The following is a 27,930-nucleotide window of genomic DNA, read 5'->3' on the forward strand; positions in this document are numbered from 1 at the left end:
TACAAAAAAGTCTGAGTACGGCCGGCATTCCGCGCCTCCGGCAAACTCAGACCCAATCACATATGCTCCCATAATCTTATTAGTCCTCATCTCTCCTTATTAATCCTCCCCCATATTATTATTCCTCTTCATATTTCATGATCATCACTCTATTTGTAATACTCCACTTTCTGCTTTGTATTACTACGTGACTTCCCATTAATGCTTGTTGTTACCACCTCTCCTTTTTTTTCATTAATGCTTGATGTTTTGTATTGTCTTTTGGACCCACACTCATTTGTTCTTTTTATCTGTTTTCTCCACCTACTTTCCCATTGCTAATATATTTTCTCTTCTCCCATGTAATTGCTGTCACCTGCACCCCCACTCCTGCTCTCTCCCACACTCCTCTGTGTGCCTTCTGTATTCACTTCATCTTATAGCACCTGCGGGGGCTGGGAACAAATCCAGCGCAGAGAACAGAGCTATACAATAACTGTTTCTATCTATGACCTTGAAAAAGTACACAGTATAATTTGTATGGTATGGTATTCTGCACCAGCAATCACTGCTGTAAACTTGCTGCACAGACGATAGACTGATGGGGTTATAGCTGCCTCTTGGTGCGGCAGGCTAGGCACAAGACGTACACCAAAATATATGCTCAATCAATTTAGAGGCTTAAACAGGTGTTTGTAAGAGATGGGTTTATCTAAACAAAAAAAACACAAAGTCCCCCAGCACACTGTAAAATGTTAGTAAACTGGCCAGCACTCTACATGTAAATAACAATCATTTGCACACATACATGATAAACCGCATCAAGGTGCTTCTGATAAGACAATGAAAGTCTTTTTATTGACTCATACATTCATGTGTTTATGGGGTTTTAAACTGAGAGCTATGTTAATAAGAGGCAGCCCAAAACTCCGCTATATGGAATTAAAAATTCCAGCACTCCCTGACAGCAAATACCAGCACTCCCTGACAGCTGCTAATCCCATATATGCCTCAGTAGCTGGCAGGGAGTGCTGGTCTTTATCTGGTTGACCTCTTCAACTTTTGAGCTAGTTATTAAACAATGTTTAGTGTTATTGTGGTCACACATGGCTGATCCTAATATTAAGATCACCTTACACACATACATGGCCAGATCGGATGAAGTGTCAAGATTTCTCAGGACTTCATTGTACCTATTAATGCAGTCGATAGTGGTTGTCTTACCTCTTTGTCTTTATGTTAATACACAGTCATGCTTTTGCTTCTGTGGTTTGTTCCCAATTGTAAAGTGTTACAGAATATAATAGCGCAATATAAATGTCATCTATCTATCTATCTATCTATCCATCCATCTATCCACACAGATGTGTCCCTGGATACAATGGCATCAGCCCATCTTCACACTCCAGGTCGCAAGCGACTCAGAGCATCCCTTTATTTTTCTCATAAATAAAACAAATGGGAGTGACACTGCATTGCTAGCATACAAAGCATGCGTCATTTGGACATCAGTAAGTGACTGAGTCTGAATCTGCAAGTGTACGTGGCTTTTTCTCACACTAAGGGCCCCATTCAGATCTGATCGCTGCTGTGCATTTTTGCACCGACAGCATGGTGCAAAAATTTTATTCGCATGGGCGTTCGCAAGGTGATTGACAGGAAGAGGCCGTTTTGAGGTGGCAACTGACCGTTTTCTGAGAGTTTCCAGAAAAACGCAGGCGTTACCAAGCGTTTTCAGGGAAGGTGTGTGTCGTCAGTTATTGACTCGATCAGGAAGTACTTTTAGCGCTGTAAGAGTAAGTCCTGGGCTGCGCACACACTGCACCCACTGAGTGAGGTGCGAACGGATTTGCAACTGCCCCGCATGCGATCGCACACTTGCACGGGTAAATTTACACTCCCCATTGGGCGGCGACTATCCGATCGCACGTCAGCAAAATTAGCAGCCTAGTGATCAGGTCTGAATCACCCCCTAAGTTCTGTTGTGCTTAATCTATGACTTTGGGGGTCATTCTGAGTTGATCGCTCGCTAGCAGTTTTTAGCAGCCATGCAGACGCTATGCCGGCTCCCACTGGGGAGTGTATCTTAGCTTAGCAGAAGTGCGAACGTTTTTATCGCAGAGCACCTGCAAAAAATGTTTGTGTAGTTTCAGAGTAGCTCAAAACCTACTCAGCGCTTGTGATCACTTCAGACTATTCAGTTCCAGATTTGACGTCACACACCCGCCCAGCGTTCGCCCAGCCACGCCTGCGTTTTCCCTGGCACGCCTGCATTTTTCCTGGCACGCCTGCATTTTTCCGAACACTCCCTGAAAACGGTCAGTTGCCACCCAGAAACGCCCTCTTCCTGTCAATCACTCTGACATGCATCGCTAGACCCTGTGCAAAACTGCATCGTTTGTTGTGCCCGTACGTCGCGCCTGCGCATTGCGCCGCATACGCATGCGCAGAACCGCCATTTTTTAGCCTGATCGCTGCGCTGCGAACAAAAGCAGCTAGCGATGAACTCGGAATGACCACCTTTGTACGTGTGTAACACCAATTCCTGTGCGGTTAAAGTCGCAGCCCAGCGTCTCCAGCACACTGTAATCAGCTATTCACTGTGTCTGCAATTCGACTAAGATGCAAGATTTAAAGAAAAGTATTGTACGGTACTCCACTCAGAGCGTCTCAGATCCGCTGGGTGTCTCATGCAGTATGGCTCAAAGATGCTCAATGTTTGAAGACACATCTGTATATACTATATATATATATATATATATATATATATATATATACTTGTGTAAAGCTCATGTGTTGTAACTTCCTAAGTGGTACCTATACATGTAGGCGGTTTATTTTCTAGGAATACAGATGTGCAGGTTCCATCCACGTCCTCATATCTTCTCATTCTAACCTTCACTAACTTTGGACCCCGCTTTGTCCCCACAGCTTGAGCAATGCCAGGAGTGGGAGCTGGAGGAGCGGGGGAGGATCCTTCTATCTCTGACGTACAGCACCGAGCGCGGGGGTCTGGTGGTGGGCATTATGCGTTGCGCCCATCTTGCAGCTATGGATGTAAATGGTTTCTCAGACCCATACGTCAAAACGTGAGTACTTTGTTCATTTTTATAAGTACGGTTCACATGAATGAAAGAAGAAATGACACAGACGTCAAAGAGGCCGCTGCCCGAGGGAGCTTACAATGCAAGAGGTGGGGGACACGCATAAGCACTGGCTATGTAAGGTAGCACGATAATACACAGGTCTATTCATGAAGCAGTGAAGAGTGCAGAAGTGAGTCAGTGGAGAAGTTTCCCATGGCAACCAATCCCCTGCTTCGTATAATTTTATAGAATGCACTTGATAAATGTTACTTCATAGCTGATTGGTCGCCACGGGCAACTTCTCCACTCACTGACTTTTTCCACTCTTTTCACTGTTTCAAAAATAGACCCCAAAGGTAGCTGGGTAACTAGGTCGACAGGTCAAAAGGTCGTCATGGGTTTTTGGACTGTTTTTGGTGTCGTTTTCTTCGTAAAGTGACGGTGAACCCCAATAAGTGCACCGTGTCCCCTCGCATTGCTTGCTTTGCTCTCCATGCTTCGGGCAAGGGTTACCGTTCCAATCGTAGTCCGCGTGGATCGTCAACTATGGAAAAATCCCAAAAATTTTAAAAAAGTGAAAAGGTCATGTTGACCTTTTGACCTGTCGACCTAGTACAGGTCAACCTAATGACCACGTCAACTTAGTTACCCTGTCGACCTTACGCATTTGTCGACCTGTCATGGTTGACCCAATGACTGTCGACCTAAGTTGTGTCGACCTAACGACCGCAACCCCTTTGCGCGTGTACGAACCACGTTGCATTGCAGGAGGGGGGGGGGAGCAGATTTAAAATAAGTAGAGAAGTATAGATTCGGGAGTGATATGTCCAAACTTAAATGTATATGTCAAAAAAAGTTTATTATCTTATAATTCCACTGCAGGAGGGGACTGTGCTGTGAATTTCTAATTATTTTAAATAAACATTTCAATGCCAGCGTTAATATATACTGCGGACGCAAGGCGCATCTTATTACCATAAACGATAAAAGTGCGCTGAACGTCACAGCACTATATCCCTTAAGAGAAAGCAAGCAGTTGCACACATTTTAAGCTGAGGTCCAACGCTCAGATAGATAGATAGATATATTTGATATTAAAAGGGTATGCATACAATATAACATATGTACAGTATATCATTCAGTTATAATATATATGGTTACAGAGTTACAGTTATAAAAGAAGAAGTTGTAGTTACATATGAATCAGTTACAGCCAGCATACTTCACCCTATTGCTCAGTGCACAGTCCTCTCCATCTCTCCCCCCCCCCCCCCCCTCAGCAAGCAACTAACTAACCATATCTTAGAAAACTGCCTATATCCAAACAGTGGGAGTTAACAGTCTGTTAGTTTCAGTCTCCTTCCATTGGTCCAGAGGCCAGACCTTTCAAGAACTCAACGGCTCATAGGTCAGTGTGAGGGCTTTTGTCCTGTTTTGCTGGCACATGTGTCTGCCCCCAGGGCCATGCTGTGGAGCTAGTTTCAAGTCTTCAGGAAGTCTTTTGTTCACTTAAAATGTGGCTTCATATTCATACATTTAATCATAACTAATCGTTGCAATGTGCTACAATCTACCCATAGCTTCAAATTAATACACACATTTTCCTGATCATTTTGACACTAAGCATGAATATATTTAACTTGTGCAGTTCCAATAATACATATATATCTGATGTTACACTCTATTATATATGTCTGGTGCTTGACATATTTTGTCTATGTGTAATTTATGTGTTGTATGAAATATGTGTTGAATATATCTTTGTGGCTTGCCTGTGTGAATGTGTATGCTACCGTATATCCTGTGCATGCTGTGTGTATGCGAACGAACAGAGACCTCAATGTTTGGAGTTTGTATGTGGTTTATGTAATATTTTTTCCTTCGACAGTGCAGCCTCTGTAAATGCCACTGCTAAGTGAAACATTCTATGTTACATAGTCCAAATTAAATGAAACCATGAACAGTTGTGTAATCCCCCAAGCCACTGCCCAATTTCACCTGCAAATGCAGCTCCTATAGGTTTCTAAACGGGGGGGGATGCTAAAATGCCAAATCTACCAAGCACTGTAACACCTTAGTGATCTGGGCTGGGATCCTATTAGAGCAAATGTTCCTGAATGTGAATTAACATGGAACATTCGGTCAATGATCAATTTCCTTTTGCCATGATAAGCAGCCATAGGAAGTCATAATTAACAGGACCCAGTCCCGATAATAAATTAATATGCCACCGTGTCACTAATGTCTTCTGCTTTGTTTGCACTCTTCCTGAACGCTCAGCTCAGCTTCCTGAACGCTCAGCTTCCCCCAAACCAACTGCTAAGCACTGCATAAATGTGATCTCGATCTGATCATGGATCCATTGATATAAACGGCGTAAACCGGATGCATGTGTTTTTGCATATGGGCCATGTGGGTTTCAGCATACTGCGCGTGTGCCATAGACAGAGATCAGCGACTGCGTATGCACCATATCGGGCATATTCGCAGAAGGAGATCACAGGTGGAGACAATTGATTGGACCACTCTTTCCGTGAAATGGGAATTCTGGGTAGTAACTGGGCAGTGACCTTTAGGATGCACGGAAGGGTTCCGTTTAGTGTGGTGTGTTGTGGGAGTGTCGTGGGAGTGGCCTGGGCTTGTGAGCCAATCCGCAGCAGCGTGTAACAGAGATGGGATGCATTTGTCATCCAGATCTTTTTGCAGCCAGCATGGGGTAGGTCCAGATACTGGTGATGACTGTTGTGGCTGGGGATTGGAAAACAGTGGGCGGGACGGCATTCCACGTGCAGATGCATGGGTGCTCAGCGTACACGGACGGATCCTTGTAAGCTAGTAAGTAGAATGCTACGGCCATGCGGAAACCTGGACGCAGAAGCCACCCGCTCAGAACCAGCTCCAAAGAATTTATATGCCATACAGATGGGTCTACAGTTATCTTGACTAGTTTGCTGCGCCTAGGCACACCATGGTTTGTTAACATAAACCCTTCATCTATTGTTCTCAGCTGCAATACAATACAGCAGGGGATTAAGTCCAATTGGCCAGTCTCAGTTAATCCTATTAAAGGTCAAGATAACTATGGACCCATCTGTACATGCAGAATATGAATGGGCTGTATCCTGCATTTATCTCTCCACTAAATCCTATAAACTGTTATCATGATTTGATGAATCATTGCAATCAGATTGTCTATGCTTTCTGGGATTTTGCATCAACCACATAATATATAAATATATATAGAAACTGCTTGCACTTATCAAAGAGGCTAAACCAGTCGGGTTTGTATCTAGCTAGATGCAGCCCATGGTTCTCACAGATGTCCTGTGTCTTGGTCTTAGCTCTAGACGTATTTTTGTTCTTGCCCCTTACTCTGCTATCTTTGTGCTGCCATGATCTTATAAACCACCTCTGGTGGTTTGGTATTTACGGAGGGAGCAATAACCGCGCAACTAAGATGGCCGCCACCGCATAAACTTGTCTGTTGCATTGTCATCAATAGAAGATATCAGCAATGTATGATGGTGGACTTCATATGTAAAGATGTATGAGCCACCATTCCGGCGATGTGGCACCGGAGAGGTGGCTGATGGCAGCGCCATCTAGGGAGTTTATTTTTGGAGCGGCGGTCTCAGACTAGAGAAATATGGCGGTTATTCAGGTTTTTGAGCAAACCAAACAAGTTAGCAATTGGGCAAAACCATGGGGGTAATTCCAAGTTGATCGCAGCAGGAAATTTTTTAGCAGTTGGGCAAAACCATGTGCACTGCAGGTGTGGCAGATATAACATGTGCAGAGAGAGTTAGATTTGGGTGGGTTATTTTATTTCTGTGCAGGGTAAATACTGGCTGCTTTATTTTTACACTGCAAATTAGATTGCAGATTGAACACACCACACCCAAATCTAACTCTCTCTGCACATGTTACATCTGCCTCCCCTGCAGTGCACATGGTTTTGCCCAATTGCTATCAAAAATCCTGCTGCAATCAACTTGGAATTACCCCCCATGTGCACTGCAGGTGGGGCAGATGTAACATGTGCAGAGAGCGTTAGATGTGGGTGGGTTATATTGTTTCTGTGCAGAGTAAATACTGGCTGCTTTATTTTTACACTGCAATTTAGATTTCAGTTGGAACGCACCCCACCCAAATCTAACTCTCTCTGCACATGTTACATTTGCCCCACCTGCAGTGTAGCATGGTATTGCCCAACTGCTAGCAAATTTGCTGCTGCAGTCAGGTCTGAATTAGGCCCACTGTGAGGAGCACCTGGACACTAGGCAATAAGGAAGAGAGTGTAGATTTTAAATAGGATCATTGTCACTGATCTCCCAGCAATGTGCCTGTATGTCTGATCCCCGCTCACACGCTCACCAGGCCGGGGTCTCACTGATCTCCCAGCAATGTGCCTGTATGTCTGATCCCCGCTCACACGCTCACCAGGCCGGGATCTCACTGATCTCCCAGCAATGTGCCTGTGTGTCTGATCCCCGCTCACATGCTCACCAGGCCGGGGTCTCACTGATCTCCCAGCAATGTGCCTGTATGTCTGATCCCCGCTCACACGCTCACCAGGCCGGGGTCTCACTGATCTCCCAGCAATGTGCCTGTATGTCTGATCCCCGCTCACACGCTCACCAGGCCGGGATCTCACTGATCTCCCAGCAATGTGCCTGTATGTCTGATCCCCGCTCACACGCTCACCAGGCCGGGATCTCACTGGTCACCCAGCAATGTGCCTGTATGTCTGATCCCCGCTCACACGCTCACCAGGCCGGGATCTCACTGATCTCCCAGCAATGTGCCTGTATGTCTGATCCCCGCTCACACGCTCACCAGGCCGGGGTCTCACTGATCTCCCAGCAATGTGCCTGTATGTCTGATCCCTGCTCACACGCTCACCAGGCCGGGATCTCACTGGTCTCCCAGCAATGTGCCTGTATGTCTGATCCCCGCTCACACGCTCACCAGGCCGGGATCTCACTGATCTCCCAGCAATGTGCCTGTATGTCTGATCCCCGCTCACACGCTCACCTGGCCGGGATCTCACTGGTCTCCCAGTAATGTGCCTGTATGTCTGATCCCTGCTCACATGCTCACCAGGCCGGGATCTCACTGGTCTCCTAGCAATGTGCCTGTATGTCTGATCCCCGCTCACACGCTCACCAGGCCGGGATCTCACTGATCTCCCAGCAATGTGCCTGTATGTCTGATCCCCACTCACACGCTCACCAGGCCGGGATCTCACTGATCTCCCAGCAATGTGCCTGTATGTGTGATCCCCGCTCACACGCTCACCAGGCCGGGGTCTCACTGATCTCCCAGCAATGTGCCTGTATGTGTGATCCCCGCTCACACGCTCACACTCCGATCTCACTGATCTCCCAGCAATGTGCCTGTATGTGTGATCCCCGCTCACACGCTCACCAGGCCGGGATATCACTGGTCTCCTAGCAATGTGCCTGTATGTGTGATCCCCGCTCACACGCTCACCAGGCCGGGATCTCACTGATCTCCCAGCAATGTGCCTGTATGTCTGATCCCCGCTCACACGCTCACCAGGCCGGGATCTCACTGATCTCCCAGCAATGTGCCTGTATGTCTGATCCCCGCTCACACGCTCACCAGGCCGGGATGTCACTGGTCTCCCAGCAATGTGCCTGTATGTCTGATCCCCGCTCACACGCTCACCAGGCCGGGATCTCACTGATCTCCCAGCAATGTGCCTGTATGTGTGATCCCCGCTCACACGCTCACCAGGCCGGGGTCTCACTGATCTCCCAGCAATGTGCCTGTATGTCTGATCCCCGCTCACACGCTCACCAGGCCGGGGTCTCACTGATCTCCCAGCAATGTGCCTGTATGTCTGATCCCCGCTCACACGCTCACCAGGCCGGGATCTCACTGATCTCCCAGCAATGTGCCTGTATGTCTGATCCCCGCTCACACGCTCACCAGGCCGGGGTCTCACTGATCTCCCAGCAATGTGCCTGTATGTCTGATCCCCGCTCACACGCTCACCAGGCCGGGGTCTCACTGATCTCCCAGCAATGTGCCTGTATGTCTGATCCCCGCTCACACGCTCACCAGGCCGGGATCTCACTGATCTCCCAGCAATGTGCCTGTATGTCTGATCCCCGCTCACACGCTCACCAGGCCGGGGTTTCACTGATCTCCCAGCAATGTGCCTGTATGTCTGATCCCCGCTCACACGCTCACCAGGCCGGGATCTCACTGATCTCCCAGCAATGTGCCTGTATGTCTGATCCCCGCTCACACGCTCACCAGGCCGGGGTCTCACTGATCTCCCAGCAATGTGCCTGTATGTCTGATCCCCGCTCACACGCTCACCAGGCCGGGATCTCACTGGTCTCCCAGCAATGTGCCTGTATGTCTGATCCCTGCTCACACGCTCACCAGGCCGGGGTCTCACTGATCTCCCAGCAATGTGCCTGTATGTCTGATCCCCGCTCACACGCTCACCAGGCCGGGATGTCACTGATCTCCCAGCAATGTGCCTGTATGTGTGATCCCTGCTCACACGCTCACCAGGCCGGGGTCTCACTGATCTCCCAGCAATGTGCCTGTATGTCTGATCCCCGCTCACACGCTCACCAGGCCGGGGTCTCACTGGTCTCCCAGCAATGTGCCTGTATGTCTGATCCCCGCTCACACGCTCACCAGGCCGGGATCTCACTGGTCTCCCAGCAATGTGCCTGTATGTCTGATCCCTGCTCACACGCTCACCAGGCCGGGATCTCACTGGTCTCCCAGCAATGTGCCTGTATGTCTGATCCCCGCTCACACGCTCACCAGGCCGGGATCTCACTGATCTCCCAGCAATGTGCCTGTATGTCTGATCCCCGCTCACACGCTCACTAGGCCGGGATGTCACTGGTCTCCCAGCAATGTGCCTGTATGTCTGATCCCCGCTCACACGCTCACCAGGCCGGGGTCTCACTGATCTCCCAGCAATGTGCCTGTATGTCTGATCCCCGCTCACACGCTCACTAGGCCGGGATCTCACTGATCTCCCAGCAATGTGCCTGTATGTCTGATCCCCGCTCACACGCTCACCAGGCCGGGATCTCACTGATCTCCCAGCAATGTGCCTGTATGTCTGATCCCCGCTCACACGCTCACCAGGCCGGGGTCTCACTGATCTCCCAGCAATGTGCCTGTATGTCTGATCCCCGCTCACATGCTCACCAGGCCGGGATCTCACTGATCTCCCAGCAATGTGCCTGTATGTCTGGTCCCCGCTCACACGCTCACCAGGCCGGGATCTCACTGGTCTCCCAGCAATGTGCCTGTATGTCTGATCCCCGCTCACACGCTCACCAGGCCGGGGGGATGTCACTGATCTCCCAGCAATGTGCCTGTATGTGTGATCCCCGCTCACACGCTCACCAGGCCGGGGTCTCACTGATCTCCCAGCAATGTGCCTGTATGTCTGATCCCCGCTCACACGCTCACCAGGCCGGGATCTCACTGGTCTCCCAGCAATGTGCCTGTATGTTTGATCCCCGCTCACACGCTCACCAGGCCGGGGTCTCACTGGTCTCCCAGCAATGTGCCTGTATGTCTGATCCCCGCTCACACGCTCACCAGGCCGGGATCTCACTGGTCTCCCAGCAATGTGCCTGTATGTCTGATCCCTGCTCACACGCTCACCAGGCCGGGATCTCACTGGTCTCCCAGCAATGTGCCTGTATGTCTGATCCCCGCTCACACGCTCACCAGGCCGGGATCTCACTGATCTCCCAGCAATGTGCCTGTATGTGTGATCCCCGCTCACACGCTCACTAGGCCGGGATGTCACTGGTCTCCCAGCAATGTGCCTGTATGTCTGATCCCCGCTCACACGCTCACCAGGCCGGGGTCTCACTGATCTCCCAGCAATGTGCCTGTATGTCTGATCCCCGCTCACACGCTCACCAGGCCGGGATCTCACTGATCTCCCAGCAATGTGCCTGTATGTCTGATCCCCGCTCACACGCTCACCAGGCCGGGATCTCACTGGTCACCCAGCAATGTGCCTGTATGTCTGGTCCCCGCTCACACGCTCACCAGGCCGGGATGTCACTGGTCTCCCAGCAATGTGCCTGTATGTGTGATCCCCGCTCACACGCTCACCAGGCCAGGATCTCACTGATCTCCCAGCAATGTGCCTGTATGTCTGATCCCCGCTCACACGCTCACACTCCGATCTCACTGATCTCCCAGCAATGTGCCTGTATGTCTGATCCCCGCTCACACGCTCACCAGGCCGGGATCTCATTGATCTCCCAGCAATGTGCCTGTATGTGTGATCCCCGCTCACACGCTCACACTCCGATCTCACTGATCTCCCAGCAATGTGCCTGTATGTCTGGTCCCCGCTCACACGCTCACCAGGCCGGGATGTCACTGGTCTCCTAGCAATGTGCCTGTATGTCTGATCCCCGCTCACACGCTCACCAGGCCGGGATCTCACTGATCTCCCAGCAATGTGCCTGTATGTCTGATCCCCGCTCACACGCTCACCAGGCCGGGGTTTCACTGATCTCCCAGCAATGTGCCTGTATGTCTGATCCCCGCTCACACGCTCACCAGGCCGGGATGTCACTGATCTCCCAACAATGTGCCTGTATGTCTGATCCCCGCTCACACGCTCACCAGGCCGGGGTCTCACTGATCTCCCAGCAATGTGCCTGTATGTCTGATCCCCGCTCACACGCTCACCAGGCCGGGATCTCACTGATCTCCCAGCAATGTGCCTGTATGTCTGGTCCCCGCTCACACGCTCACCAGGCCGGGATCTCACTGGTCTCCCAGCAATGTGCCTGTATGTCTGATCCCCGCTCACACGCTCACCAGGCCGGGATGTCACTGATCTCCCAGCAATGTGCCTGTATGTGTGATCCCCGCTCACACGCTCACCAGGCCGGGGTCTCACTGATCTCCCAGCAATGTGCCTGTATGTCTGATCCCCGCTCACACGCTCACCAGGCCGGGATCTCACTGGTCTCCCAGCAATGTGCCTGTATGTCTGATCCCCGTTCACACGCTCACCAGGCCGGGGTCTCACTGGTCTCCCAGCAATGTGCCTGTATGTCTGATCCCCGCTCACACGCTCACCAGGCCGGGATCTCACTGGTCTCCCAGCAATGTGCCTGTATGTCTGATCCCTGCTCACACGCTCACCAGGCCGGGATCTCACTGGTCTCCCAGCAATGTGCCTGTATGTCTGATCCCCGCTCACACGCTCACCAGGCCGGGATCTCACTGATCTCCCAGCAATGTGCCTGTATGTGTGATCCCCGCTCACACGTTCACTAGGCCGGGATGTCACTGGTCTCCCAGCAATGTGCCTGTATGTGTGATCCCCGCTCACACGCTCACCAGGCCGGGGTCTCACTGATCTCCCAGCAATGTGCCTGTATGTCTGATCCCCGCTCACACGCTCACCAGGCCGGGATCTCACTGATCTCCCAGCAATGTGCCTGTATGTCTGATCCCCGCTCACACGCTCACCAGGCCGGGGTCTCACTGATCTCCCAGCAATGTGCCTGTATGTCTGATCCCCGCTCACACGCTCACCAGGCCGGGATCTCACTGGTCTCCCAGCAATGTGCCTGTATGTCTGATCCCTGCTCACACGCTCACCAGGCCGGGGTCTCACTGATCTCCCAGCAATGTGCCTGTATGTCTGATCCCCGCTCACACGCTCACCAGGCCGGGATGTCACTGATCTCCCAGCAATGTGCCTGTATGTGTGATCCCTGCTCACACGCTCACCAGGCCGGGGTCTCACTGATCTCCCAGCAATGTGCCTGTATGTCTGATCCCCGCTCACACGCTCACCAGGCCGGGGTCTCACTGGTCTCCCAGCAATGTGCCTGTATGTCTGATCCCCGCTCACACGCTCACCAGGCCGGGATCTCACTGGTCTCCCAGCAATGTGCCTGTATGTCTGATCCCTGCTCACACGCTCACCAGGCCGGGATCTCACTGGTCTCCCAGCAATGTGCCTGTATGTCTGATCCCCGCTCACACGCTCACCAGGCCGGGATCTCACTGATCTCCCAGCAATGTGCCTGTATGTCTGATCCCCGCTCACACGCTCACTAGGCCGGGATGTCACTGGTCTCCCAGCAATGTGCCTGTATGTCTGATCCCCGCTCACACGCTCACCAGGCCGGGGTCTCACTGATCTCCCAGCAATGTGCCTGTATGTCTGATCCCCGCTCACACGCTCACTAGGCCGGGATCTCACTGATCTCCCAGCAATGTGCCTGTATGTCTGATCCCCGCTCACACGCTCACCAGGCCGGGATCTCACTGATCTCCCAGCAATGTGCCTGTATGTCTGATCCCCGCTCACACGCTCACCAGGCCGGGGTCTCACTGATCTCCCAGCAATGTGCCTGTATGTCTGATCCCCGCTCACATGCTCACCAGGCCGGGATCTCACTGATCTCCCAGCAATGTGCCTGTATGTCTGGTCCCCGCTCACACGCTCACCAGGCCGGGATCTCACTGGTCTCCCAGCAATGTGCCTGTATGTCTGATCCCCGCTCACACGCTCACCAGGCCGGGGGGATGTCACTGATCTCCCAGCAATGTGCCTGTATGTGTGATCCCCGCTCACACGCTCACCAGGCCGGGATCTCACTGGTCTCCCAGCAATGTGCCTGTATGTCTGATCCCTGCTCACACGCTCACCAGGCCGGGATCTCACTGGTCTCCCAGCAATGTGCCTGTATGTCTGATCCCCGCTCACACGCTCACCAGGCCGGGATCTCACTGATCTCCCAGCAATGTGCCTGTATGTGTGATCCCCGCTCACACGCTCACTAGGCCGGGATGTCACTGGTCTCCCAGCAATGTGCCTGTATGTCTGATCCCCGCTCACACGCTCACCAGGCCGGGGTCTCACTGATCTCCCAGCAATGTGCCTGTATGTCTGATCCCCGCTCACACGCTCACCAGGCCGGGATCTCACTGATCTCCCAGCAATGTGCCTGTATGTCTGATCCCCGCTCACACGCTCACCAGGCCGGGATCTCACTGGTCACCCAGCAATGTGCCTGTATGTCTGGTCCCCGCTCACACGCTCACCAGGCCGGGATGTCACTGGTCTCCCAGCAATGTGCCTGTATGTGTGATCCCCGCTCACACGCTCACCAGGCCAGGATCTCACTGATCTCCCAGCAATGTGCCTGTATGTCTGATCCCCGCTCACACGCTCACACTCCGATCTCACTGATCTCCCAGCAATGTGCCTGTATGTCTGATCCCCGCTCACACGCTCACCAGGCCGGGATCTCATTGATCTCCCAGCAATGTGCCTGTATGTGTGATCCCCGCTCACACGCTCACACTCCGATCTCACTGATCTCCCAGCAATGTGCCTGTATGTCTGGTCCCCGCTCACACGCTCACCAGGCCGGGATGTCACTGGTCTCCTAGCAATGTGCCTGTATGTCTGATCCCCGCTCACACGCTCACCAGGCCGGGATCTCACTGATCTCCCAGCAATGTGCCTGTATGTCTGATCCCCGCTCACACGCTCACCAGGCCGGGGTTTCACTGATCTCCCAGCAATGTGCCTGTATGTCTGATCCCCGCTCACACGCTCACCAGGCCGGGATGTCACTGATCTCCCAACAATGTGCCTGTATGTCTGATCCCCGCTCACACGCTCACCAGGCCGGGGTCTCACTGATCTCCCAGCAATGTGCCTGTATGTCTGATCCCCGCTCACACGCTCACCAGGCCGGGATCTCACTGATCTCCCAGCAATGTGCCTGTATGTCTGGTCCCCGCTCACACGCTCACCAGGCCGGGATCTCACTGGTCTCCCAGCAATGTGCCTGTATGTCTGATCCCCGCTCACACGCTCACCAGGCCGGGATGTCACTGATCTCCCAGCAATGTGCCTGTATGTGTGATCCCCGCTCACACGCTCACCAGGCCGGGGTCTCACTGATCTCCCAGCAATGTGCCTGTATGTCTGATCCCCGCTCACACGCTCACCAGGCCGGGATCTCACTGGTCTCCCAGCAATGTGCCTGTATGTCTGATCCCCGTTCACACGCTCACCAGGCCGGGGTCTCACTGGTCTCCCAGCAATGTGCCTGTATGTCTGATCCCCGCTCACACGCTCACCAGGCCGGGATCTCACTGGTCTCCCAGCAATGTGCCTGTATGTCTGATCCCTGCTCACACGCTCACCAGGCCGGGATCTCACTGGTCTCCCAGCAATGTGCCTGTATGTCTGATCCCCGCTCACACGCTCACCAGGCCGGGATCTCACTGATCTCCCAGCAATGTGCCTGTATGTGTGATCCCCGCTCACACGTTCACTAGGCCGGGATGTCACTGGTCTCCCAGCAATGTGCCTGTATGTGTGATCCCCGCTCACACGCTCACCAGGCCGGGGTCTCACTGATCTCCCAGCAATGTGCCTGTATGTCTGATCCCCGCTCACACGCTCACCAGGCCGGGGTCTCACTGATCTCCCAGCAATGTGCCTGTATGTCTGATCCCTGCTCACACGCTCACCAGGCCGGGATCTCACTGGTCTCCCAGCAATGTGCCTGTATGTCTGATCCCCGCTCACACGCTCACCAGGCCGGGGTCTCACTGGTCTCCCAGCAATGTGCCTGTATGTCTGATCCCCGCACACACGCTCACCAGGCCGGGATGTCACTGGTCTCCCAGCAATGTGCCTGTATGTCTGATCCCCGCTCACACGCTCACCAGGCCGGGATCTCACTGATCTCCCAGCAATGTGCCTGTATGTCTGATCCCCGCTCACGCGCTCACCAGGCCGGGATGTCACTGGTCTCCCAGCAATGTGCCTGTATGTGTGATCCCCGCTCACGCGCTCACCAGGCCGGGATGTCACTGGTCTCCCAGCAATGTGCCTGTATGTCTGATCCCCGCTCACACGCTCACCAGGCCGGGATGTCACTGGTCTCCCAGCAATGTGCCTGTATGTGTGATCCCCGCTCACGCGCTCACCAGGCCGGGATGTCACTGGTCTCCCAGCAATGTGCCTGTATGTCTGATCCCCGCTCACATGCTCACCAGGCCGGGGTCTCACTGATCTCCCAGCAATGTGCCTGTATGTCTGGTCCCCGCTCACACGCTCACCAGGCCGGGATGTCACTGGTCTCCCAGCAATGTGCCTGTATGTCTGATCCCCGCTCACACGCTCACCAGGCCGGGATGTCACTGGTCTCCCAGCAATGTGCCTGTATGTCTGATCCCCGCTCACACGCTCACCAGGCCGCGATGTCACTGGTCTCCTAGCAATGTGCCTGTATGTCTGATCCCCGCTCACACGCTCACCAGGCCGGGGTCTCACTGATCTCCCAGCAATGTGCCTGTATGTCTGATCCCCGCTCACACGCTCACCAGGCCGGGATCTCACTGATCTCCCAGCAATGTGCCTGTATGTCTGATCCCAGCTCACACGCTCACCAGGCCAGAGTCTCACTGGTCTCCCAGCAATGTGCCTGTATGTCTGATCCCCGTTCACACGCTCACCAGGCCGGGATGTCACTGGTCTCCCAGCAATGTGCCTGTATGTCTGGTCCCCGCTCACACGCTCACCAGGCCGGGATGTCACTGGTCTCCCAGCAATGTGCCTGTATGTCTGGTCCCCGCTCACACGCTCACCAGGCCGGGATGTCACTGGTCTCCCAGCAATGTGCCTGTATGTCTGATCCCCGCTCACACGCTCACCAGGCCGGGATCTCACTGGTCTCCCAGCAATGTGCCTGTATGTCTGGTCCCCGCTCACACGCTCACCAGGCCGGGATGTCACTGGTCTCCCAGCAATGTGCCTGTATGTGTGATCCCCGCTCACACGCTCACCAGGCCGGGATCTCACTGGTCTCCCAGCAATGTGCCTGTATGTCTGATCCCCGCTCACACGCTCACCAGGCCGGGGTCTCACTGATCTCCCAGTAATGTGCCTGTATGTGTGATCCCCGCTCACACGCTCACCAGGCCGGGGGGATGTCACTGGTCTCCCAGCAATGTGCCTGTATGTCTGATCCCCGCTCACACGCTCACCAGGCCGGGATGTCACTGATCTCCCAGCAATGTGCCTGTATGTGTGATCCCCGCTCACACGCTCACCAGGCCGGGGTCTCACTGATCTCCCAGCAATGTGCCTGTATGTCTGATCCCCGCTCACACGCTCACCAGGCCGGGATCTCACTGGTCTCCCAGCAATGTGCCTGTATGTTTGATCCCCGCTCACACGCTCACCAGGCCGGGGTCTCACTGGTCTCCCAGCAATGTGCCTGTATGTCTGATCCCCGCTCACACGCTCACCAGGCCGGGATCTCACTGGTCTCCCAGCAATGTGCCTGTATGTCTGATCCCTGCTCACACGCTCACCAGGCCGGGATCTCACTGGTCTCCCAGCAATGTGCCTGTATGTCTGATCCCCGCTCACACGCTCACCAGGCCGGGATCTCACTGATCTCCCAGCAATGTGCCTGTATGTGTGATCCCCGCTCACACGCTCACTAGGCCGGGATGTCACTGGTCTCCCAGCAATGTGCCTGTATGTCTGATCCCCGCTCACACGCTCACCAGGCCGGGGTCTCACTGATCTCCCAGCAATGTGCCTGTATGTCTGATCCCCGCTCACACGCTCACCAGGCCGGGATCTCACTGATCTCCCAGCAATGTGCCTGTATGTCTGATCCCCGCTCACACGCTCACCAGGCCGGGATCTCACTGGTCACCCAGCAATGTGCCTGTATGTCTGGTCCCCGCTCACACGCTCACCAGGCCGGGATCTCACTGGTCACCCAGCAATGTGCCTGTATGTCTGGTCCCCGCTCACACGCTCACCAGGCCGGGATGTCACTGGTCTCCCAGCAATGTGCCTGTATGTGTGATCCCCGCTCACACGCTCACCAGGCCAGGATCTCACTGATCTCCCAGCAATGTGCCTGTATGTCTGATCCCCGCTCACACGCTCACCAGGCCGGGATCTCACTGATCTCCCAGCAATGTGCCTGTATGTCTGATCCCCGCTCACACGCTCACCAGGCCGGTATGTCACTGGTCTCCCAGCAATGTGCCTGTATGTGTGATCCCCGCTCACACGCTCACCAGGCCAGGATCTCACTGATCTCCCAGCAATGTGCCTGTATGTCTGATCCCCGCTCACACGCTCACCAGGCCGGGATCTCACTGATCTCCCAGCAATGTGCCTGTATGTGTGATCCCCGCTCACACGCTCACACTCCGATCTCACTGATCTCCCAGCAATGTGCCTGTATGTCTGATCCCCGCTCACACGCTCACCAGGCCGGGATCTCACTGATCTCCCAGCAATGTGCCTGTATGTCTGATCCCCGCTCACACGCTCACCAGGCCGGGGTTTCACTGATCTCCCAGCAATGTGCCTGTATGTCTGATCCCCGCTCACACGCTCACCAGGCCGGGATCTCACTGATCTCCCAGCAATGTGCCTGTATGTCTGATCCCCGCTCACACGCTCACCAGGCCGGGGTCTCACTGATCTCCCAGCAATGTGCCTGTATGTCTGATCCCCGCTCACACGCTCACCAGGCCGGGATCTCACTGATCTCCCAGCAATGTGCCTGTATGTCTGGTCCCCGCTCACACGCTCACCAGGCCGGGATCTCACTGGTCTCCCAGCAATGTGCCTGTATGTCTGATCCCCGCTCACACGCTCACCAGGCCGGGATGTCACTGATCTCCCAGCAATGTGCCTGTATGTGTGATCCCTGCTCACACGCTCACCAGGCCGGGGTCTCACTGATCTCCCAGCAATGTGCCTGTATGTCTGATCCCCGCTCACACGCTCACCTGGCCGGGATCTCACTGGTCTCCCAGCAATGTGCCTGTATGTCTGATCCCCGCTCACACGCTCACCAGGCCGGGGTCTCACTGGTCTCCCAGCAATGTGCCTGTATGTCTGATCCCCGCTCACACGCTCACCAGGCCGGGATCTCACTGGTCTCCCAGCAATGTGCCTGTATGTCTGATCCCTGCTCACACGCTCACCAGGCCGGGATCTCACTGGTCTCCCAGCAATGTGCCTGTATGTCTGATCCCCGCTCACACGCTCACCAGGCCGGGATCTCACTGATCTCCCAGCAATGTGCCTGTATGTGTGATCCCCGCTCACACGCTCACTAGGCCGGGATGTCACTGGTCTCCTAGCAATGTGCCTGTATGTCTGATCCCCGCTCCCACGCTCACCAGGCCGGGGTCTCACTGATCTCCCAGCAATGTGCCTGTATGTCTGATCCCCGCTCACACGCTCACCAGGCCGGGATCTCACTGATCTCCCAGCAATGTGCCTGTATGTCTGATCCCCGCTCACACGCTCACCAGGCCGGGATCTCACTGGTCACCCAGCAATGTGCCTGTATGTCTGATCCCCGCTCACACGCTCACCAGGCCGGGATCTCACTGGTCACCCAGCAATGTGCCTGTATGTCTGGTCCCCGCTCACACGCTCACCAGGCCGGGATGTCACTGGTCTCCCAGCAATGTGCCTGTATGTCTGATCCCCGCTCACACGCTCACACTCCGATCTCACTGATCTCCCAGCAATGTGCCTGTATGTCTGATCCCCGCTCACACGCTCACCAGGCCGGGATCTCACTGATCTCCCAGCAATGTGCCTGTATGTCTGATCCCCGCTCACACGCTCACCAGGCCGGGGTCTCACTGATCTCCCAGCAATGTGCCTGTATGTCTGATCCCCGCTCACACGCTCACCAGGCCGGGATCTCACTGATCTCCCAGCAATGTGCCTGTATGTCTGGTCCCCGCTCACACGCTCACCAGGCCGGGATCTCACTGGTCTCCCAGCAATGTGCCTGTATGTCTGATCCCCGCTCACACGCTCACCAGGCCGGGATGTCACTGATCTCCCAGCAATGTGCCTGTATGTGTGATCCCCGCTCACACGCTCACCAGGCCGGGGTCTCACTGATCTCCCAGCAATGTGCCTGTATGTCTGATCCCCGCTCACACGCTCACCAGGCCGGGATCTCACTGGTCTCCCAGCAATGTGCCTGTATGTTTGATCCCCGCTCACACGCTCACCAGGCCGGGGTCTCACTGGTCTCCCAGCAATGTGCCTGTATGTCTGATCCCCGCTCACACGCTCACCAGGCCGGGATCTCACTGGTCTCCCAGCAATGTGCCTGAATGTCTGATCCCTGCTCACACGCTCACCAGGCCGGGATCTCACTGGTCTCCCAGCAATGTGCCTGTATGTCTGATCCCCGCTCACACGCTCACCAGGCCGGGATCTCACTGATCTCCCAGCAATGTGCCTGTATGTGTGATCCCCGCTCACACGCTCACTAGGCCGGGATGTCACTGGTCTCCCAGCAATGTGCCTGTATGTCTGATCCCCGCTCACACGCTCACCAGGCCGGGGTCTCACTGATCTCCCAGCAATGTGCCTGTATGTCTGATCCCCGCTCACACGCTCACCAGGCCGGGATCTCACTGATCTCCCAGCAATGTGCCTGTATGTCTGATCCCCGCTCACACGCTCACCAGGCCGGGATCTCACTGGTCACCCAGCAATGTGCCTGTATGTCTGGTCCCCGCTCACACGCTCACCAGGCCGGGATCTCACTGATCTCCTAGCAATGTGCCTGTATGTGTGATCCCCGCTCACACGCTCACCAGGCCAGGATCTCACTGATCTCCCAGCAATGTGCCTGTATGTCTGATCCCCGCTCACACGCTCACCAGGCCGGGATCTCATTGATCTCCCAGCAATGTGCCTGTATGTGTGATCCCCGCTCACACGCTCACACTCCGATCTCACTGATCTCCCAGCAATGTGCCTGTATGTCTGATCCCCGCTCACACGCTCACCAGGCCGGGATCTCACTGATCTCCCAGCAATGTGCCTGTATGTCTGATCCCCGCTCACACGCTCACCAGGCCGGGGTTTCACTGATCTCCCAGCAATGTGCCTGTATGTCTGATCCCCGCTCACACGCTCACCAGTCCGGGATGTCACTGATCTCCCAGCAATGTGCCTGTATGTCTGATCCCCGCTCACACGCTCACCAGGCCGGGGTCTCACTGATCTCCCAGCAATGTGCCTGTATGTCTGATCCCCGCTCACACGCTCACCAGGCCGGGATCTCACTGATCTCCCAGCAATGTGCCTGTATGTCTGGTCCCCGCTCACACGCTCACCAGGCCGGGATGTCACTGGTCTCCCAGCAATGTGCCTGTATGTGTGATCCCCGCTCACGCGCTCACCAGGCCGGGATGTCACTGGTCTCCCAGCAATGTGCCTGTATGTCTGATCCCCGCTCACACGCTCACCAGGCCGGGATGTCACTGGTCTCCCAGCAATGTGCCTGTATGTCTGATCCCTGCTCACACGCTCACCAGGCCGGGATGTCACTAATCTCCCAGCAATGTGCCTGTATGTCTGGTCCCCGCTCACACGCTCACCAGGCCGGGATGTCACTGGTCTCCCAGCAATGTGCCTGTATGTGTGATCCCCGCTCACGCGCTCACCAGGCCGGGATGTCACTGGTCTCCCAGCAATGTGCCTGTATGTCTGATCCCCGCTCACATGCTCACCAGGCCGGGGTCTCACTGATCTCCCAGCAATGTGCCTGTATGTCTGGTCCCCGCTCACACGCTCACCAGGCCGGGATGTCACTGGTCTCCCAGCAATGTGCCTGTATGTCTGATCCCCGCTCACACGCTCACCAGGCCGGGATGTCACTGGTCTCCCAGCAACGTGCCTGTATGTCTGATCCCCGCTCACACGCTCACCAGGCCGCGATGTCACTGGTCTCCTAGCAATGTGCCTGTATGTCTGATCCCCGCTCACACGCTCACCAGGCCGGGGTCTCACTGATCTCCCAGCAATGTGCCTGTATGTCTGATCCCCGCTCACACGCTCACCAGGCCAGAGTCTCACTGGTCTCCCAGCAATGTGCCTGTATGTCTGATCCCAGCTCACACGCTCACCAGGCCAGAGTCTCACTGGTCTCCCAGCAATGTGCCTGTATGTCTGATCCCCGTTCACACGCTCACCAGGCCGGGATGTCACTGGTCTCCCAGCAATGTGCCTGTATGTCTGGTCCCCGCTCACACGCTCACCAGGCCGGGATGTCACTGGTCTCCCAGCAATGTGCCTGTATGTCTGATCCCCGCTCACACGCTCACCAGGCCGGGATCTCACTGGTCTCCCAGCAATGTGCCTGTATGTCTGGTCCCCGCTCACACGCTCACCAGGCCGGGATGTCACTGGTCTCCCAGCAATGTGCCTGTATGTCTGATCCCCGCTCACACGCTCACCAGGCCGGGATCTCACTGGTCTCCCAGCAATGTGCCTGTATGTCTGATCCCCGCTCACACGCTCACCAGGCCGGGGTCTCACTGATCTCCCAGTAATGTGCCTGTATGTGTGATCCCCGCTCACACGCTCACCAGGCCGGGGGGATGTCACTGATCTCCCAGCAATGTGCCTGTATGTCTGATCCCCGTTCACTCGCTCACCAGTCCGGGATCTCACTGGTCTCCTAGCAACGTGCCTGTATGTGTGATCCCCGCTCACACGCTCACCAGGCCGGGATCTCACTGGTCTCCTAGCAATGTGCCTGTATGTGTGATCCCCGCTCACACGCTCACCAGGCCGGGATCTCACTGGTCTCCTAGCAATGTACCTGTATGTCTGATCCCCGCTCACACGCTCACCAGGCCGGGGTCTCACTGATCTCCCAGCAATGTGCCTGTATGTCTGATCCCCGCTCACACGCTCACCAGGCCGGGATGTCACTGGTCTCCCAGCAATGTGCCTGTATGTCTGATCCCCGCTCACACGCTCACCAGGCCGGGGTCTCACTGATCTCCCAGCAATGTGCCTGTATGTCTGATCCCCGCTCACACGCTCACCAGGCCGGGATGTCACTGGTCTCCCAGCAATGTGCCTGTATGTCTGATCCCCGCTCACACGCTCACCAGGCCGGGGTCTCACTGATCTCCCAGCAATGTGCCTATATGTGTGATCCCCGCTCACACGCTCACCAGGCCGGGATGTCACTGGTCTCCCAGCAATGTGCCTGTATGTCTGATCCCCGCTCACACGCTCACCAGGCCGGGGTCTCACTGATCTCCCAGCAATGTGCCTGTATGTCTGATCCCCGCTCACACGCTCACCAGGCCGGGGGGATGTCACTGGTCTCCCAGCAATGTGCCTGTATGTGTGATCCCCGCTCACACGCTCACCAGGCCGGGGTCTCACTGATCTCCCAGCAATGTGCCTGTATGTCTGATCCCCGCTCACACGCTCACCAGGCCGGGGGGATGTCACTGGTCTCCCAGCAATGTGCCTGTATGTCTGGTCCCCGCTCACACGCTCACCAGGCCGGGATGTCACTGGTCTCCCAGCAATGTGCCTGTATGTCTGGTCCCCGCTCACACGCTCACCAGGCCGGGATGTCACTGGTCTCCCAGCAATGTGCCTGTATGTCTGATCCCCGCTCACACGCTCACCAGGCCGGGATCTCACTGGTCTCCCAGCAATGTGCCTGTATGTCTGATCCCCGCTCACACGCTCACCAGGCCGGGATGTCACTGGTCTCCCAGCAATGTGCCTGTATGTGTGATCCCCGCTCACACGCTCACCAGGCCGGGATCTCACTGGTCTCCCAGCAATGTGCCTGTATGTCTGATCCCCGCTCACACGCTCACCAGGCCGGGGTCTCACTGATCTCCCAGTAATTTGCCTGTATGTGTGATCCCCGCTCACACGCTCACCAGGCCGGGGGGATGTCACTGGTCTCCCAGCAATGTGCCTGTATGTCTGATCCCCGTTCACTCGCTCACCAGTCCGGGATCTCACTGGTCTCCTAGCAACGTGCCTGTATGTGTGATCCCCGCTCACACGCTCACCAGGCCGGGATCTCACTGGTCTCCTAGCAATGTGCCTGTATGTGTGATCCCCGCTCACACGCTCACCAGGCCGGGATCTCACTGGTCTCCTAGCAATGTGCCTGTATGTCTGATCCCCGCTCACACGCTCACCAGGCCGGGGTCTCACTGATCTCCCAGCAATGTGCCTGTATGTCTGATCCCCGCTCACACGCTCACCAGGCCGGGATGTCACTGGTCTCCCAGCAATGTGCCTGTATGTCTGATCCCCGCTCACACGCTCACCAGGCCGGGGTCTCACTGATCTCCCAGCAATGTGCCTGTATGTCTGATCCCCGCTCACACGCTCACCAGGCCGGGATGTCACTGGTCTCCCAGCAATGTGCCTGTATGTCTGATCCCCGCTCACACGCTCACCAGGCCGGGGTCTCACTGATCTCCCAGCAATGTGCCTATATGTGTGATCCCCGCTCACACGCTCACCAGGCCGGGATGTCACTGGTCTCCCAGCAATGTGCCTGTATGTCTGATCCCCACTCACACGCTCACCAGGCCGGGATCTCACTGGTCTCCTAGCAATGTGCCTGTATGTCTGATCCCTGCTCACACGCTCACCAGGCCGGGGTCTCACTGATCTCCCAGCAATGTGCCTGTATGTCTGATCCCCGCTCACACGCTCACCAGGCCGGGATCTCACTGATCTCCCAGCAATGTGCCTGTATGTCTGATCCCCGCTCACACGCTCACCAGGCCGGGGTCTCACTGATCTCCCAGCAATGTGCCTGTATGTCTGGTCCCCGCTCACACGCTCACCAGGCCGGGATCTCACTGGTCTCCCAGCAATGTGCCTGTATGTCTGATCCCAGCTCACACGCTCACCAGGCCGGGATGTCACTGATCTCCCAGCAATGTGCCTGTATGTGTGATCCCCGCTCACACGCTCACCAGGCCGGGGTCTCACTGATCTCCCAGCAATGTGCCTGTATGTCTGATCCCCGCTCACACGCTCACCAGGCCGGGATCTCACTGGTCTCCCAGCAATGTGCCTGTATGTTTGATCCCCGCTCACACGCTCACCAGGCCGGGGTCTCACTGATCTCCCAGCAATGTGCCTGTATGTCTGATCCCCGCTCACACGCTCACCAGGCCGGGATCTCACTGGTCTCCCAGCAATGTGCCTGTATGTCTGATCCCCGCTCACACGCTCACCAGGCCGGGATCTCACTGGTCTCCCAGCAATGTGCCTGTATGTCTGATCCCTGCTCACACGCTCACCAGGCCGGGATCTCACTGATCTCCCAGCAATGTGCCTGTATGTCTGATCCCCGCTCACACGCTCACCAGGCCGGGATCTCACTGATCTCCCAGCAATGTGCCTGTATGTCTGATCCCCGCTCACACGCTCACCAGGCCGGGATCTCACTGATCTCCCAGCAATGTGCCTGTATGTCTGATCCCCGCTCACACGCTCACCAGGCCGAGATCTCACTGATCTCCCAGCAATGTGCCTGTATGTCTGATCCCCGCTCACACGCTCACCAGGCCGGGGTCTCACTGATCTCCCAGCAATGTGCCTGTATGTCTGATCCCAGCTCACACGCTCACCAGGCCGGGATGTCACTGGTCTCCCAGCAATGTGCCTGTATGTCTGATCCCTGCTCACACGCTCACCAGGCCGGGATGTCACTCGTCTCCTAGCAATGTGCCTGTATGTCTGATCCCTGCTCACACGCTCACCAGGCCGGGGTCTCACTGATCTCCCAGCAATGTGCCTGTATGTCTGATCCCCGCTCACACGCTCACCAGGCCGGGATCTCACTGATCTCCCAGCAATGTGCCTGTATGTCTGATCCCCGCTCACACGCTCACCAGGCCGAGATCTCACTGATCTCCCAGCAATGTGCCTGTATGTCTGATCCCCGCTCACACGCTCACCAGGCCGGGATCTCACTGATCTCCCAGCAATGTGCCTGTATGTCTGATCCCCGCTCACACGCTCACCAGGCCGGGATCTCACTGATCTCCCAGCAATGTGCCTGTATGTCTGATCCCCGCTCACAACGCTCACCAGGCCGGGGTCTCACTGGTCTCCTAGCAATGTGCCTGTATGTCTGATTCCCGCTCACACGCTCACCAGGCCGGGGTCTCACTGATCTCCCAGCAATGTGCCTGTATGTGTGATTCCCGCTCACACGCTCACCAGGCCGGGGGGATGTCACTGGTCTCCCAGCAATGTGCCTGTATGTCTGATCCCTGCTCACACGCTCACCAGGCCGGGATCTCACTGGTCTCCTAGCAATGTGCCTGTATGTCTGATCCCCGTTCACACGCTCACCAGGCCGGGATGTCACTGGTCTCCCAGCAATGTGCCTGTATGTCTGATCCCCGCTCACACGCTCACCAGGCCGGGGTCTCACTGATCTCCCAGCAATGTGCCTGTATGTCTGGTCCCCGCTCACACGCTCACCAGGCCGGGGTCTCACTGGTCTCCCAGCAATGTGCCTGTATGTCTGATCCCTGCTCACACGCTCACCAGGCCGGGATGTCACTAATCTCCCAGCAATGTGCCTGTATGTCTGGTCCCCGCTCACACGCTCACCAGGCCGGATGTCACTGGTCTCCCAGCAATGTGCCTGTATGTGTGATCCCCGCTCACGCGCTCACCAGGCCGGGATGTCACTGGTCTCCCAGCAATGTGCCTGTATGTCTGATCCCCGCTCACATGCTCACCAGGCCGGGGTCTCACTGATCTCCAGCAATGTGCCTGTATGTCTGGTCCCCGCTCACACGCTCACCAGGCCGGGATGTCACTGGTCTCCCAGCAATGTGCCTGTATGTCTGATCCCCGCTCACACGCTCACCAGGCCGGGATGTCACTGGTCTCCCAGCAACGTGCCTGTATGTCTGATCCCCGCTCACACGCTCCACCCAGGGCCGCGATGTCACTGGTCTCCTAGCAATGTGGCCTGTATGTCTGATCCCCGCTCACACGCTCACCAGGCCGGGGTCTCACTGATCTCCCAGCAATGTGCCTGTATGTCTGATCCCCGCTCACACGCTCACCAGGCCGGGATCTCACTGATCTCCCAGCAATGTGCCTGTATGTCTGATCCCAGCTCACACGCTCACCAGGCCAGAGTCTCCTGGTCCTCCCAGCAATGTGCCTGTATGTCTGATCCCCGTTCACTACGCTCACCAGGCCGGGATGTCACTGGTCTCCCCAGCAATGTGCCTGTATGTCTGGTCCCCGCTCACACGCTCACCAGGCCGGGATGTCACTGGTCTCCCAGCAATGTGCCTGTATGTCTGGTCCCCGCTCACACGCTCACCAGGCCGGGATGTCACTGGTCTCCCAGCAATGTGCCTGTATGTCTGATCCCCGCTCACACGCTCACCAGGCCGGGATCTCACTGGTCTCTCAGCAATGTGCCTGTATGTCTGGTCCCCCGCTCACACGCTCACCAGGCCGGGATGTCACTGGTCTCCCAGCAATGTGCCTGTCATGTGTGATCCCCGCTCACACGCTCACCAGGCCGGGATCTCACTGGTCTCCCAGCAATGTGCCTGTATGTCTGATCCCCGCTCACACGCTCACCAGGCCGGGGTCTCACTGATCTCCCAGTAATGTGCCTGTATGTGTGATCCCCGCTCACACGCTCACCAGGCCGGGGGGATGTCACTGATCTCCCAGCAATGTGCCTGTATGTCTGATCCCCGTTCACTCGCTCACCAGTCCGGGGATCTCACTGGTCTCCTAGCAACGTGCCTGTATGTGTGATCCCCGCTCACACGCTCACCAGGCCGGGATCTCACTGGTCTCCTAGCAATGTGCCTGTATGGTGTGATCCCCGCTCACACGCTCACCAGGCCGGGGATCTCACTGGTCTCCTAGCAATGTGCCTGTATGTCTGATCCCCGCTCACAGACGCTCACCAGGCCGGGGTCTCAC

The 27,930-nt window shown here is 55.6% G+C and overlaps 1 protein-coding gene across 1 annotated transcript in view; it reads left to right on the top strand.

Moving 5' to 3' along the window:
* DOC2A (double C2 domain alpha) overlaps positions 1-27,930 on the top strand; it is a 142,846-nt gene that overhangs the window by 59,005 nt on the left and 55,911 nt on the right. The window contains exon 8 of the mRNA XM_063935238.1: positions 2,911-3,068. Coding sequence (XP_063791308.1) covers positions 2,911-3,068 — 158 coding nt within the window. The remainder of the gene's footprint in view (positions 1-2,910; positions 3,069-27,930) is intronic.

Source organism: Pseudophryne corroboree, chromosome 7 (genome assembly GCF_028390025.1).
Source record: "Pseudophryne corroboree isolate aPseCor3 chromosome 7, aPseCor3.hap2, whole genome shotgun sequence".
NCBI lineage: Eukaryota > Metazoa > Chordata > Amphibia > Anura > Myobatrachidae > Pseudophryne > Pseudophryne corroboree.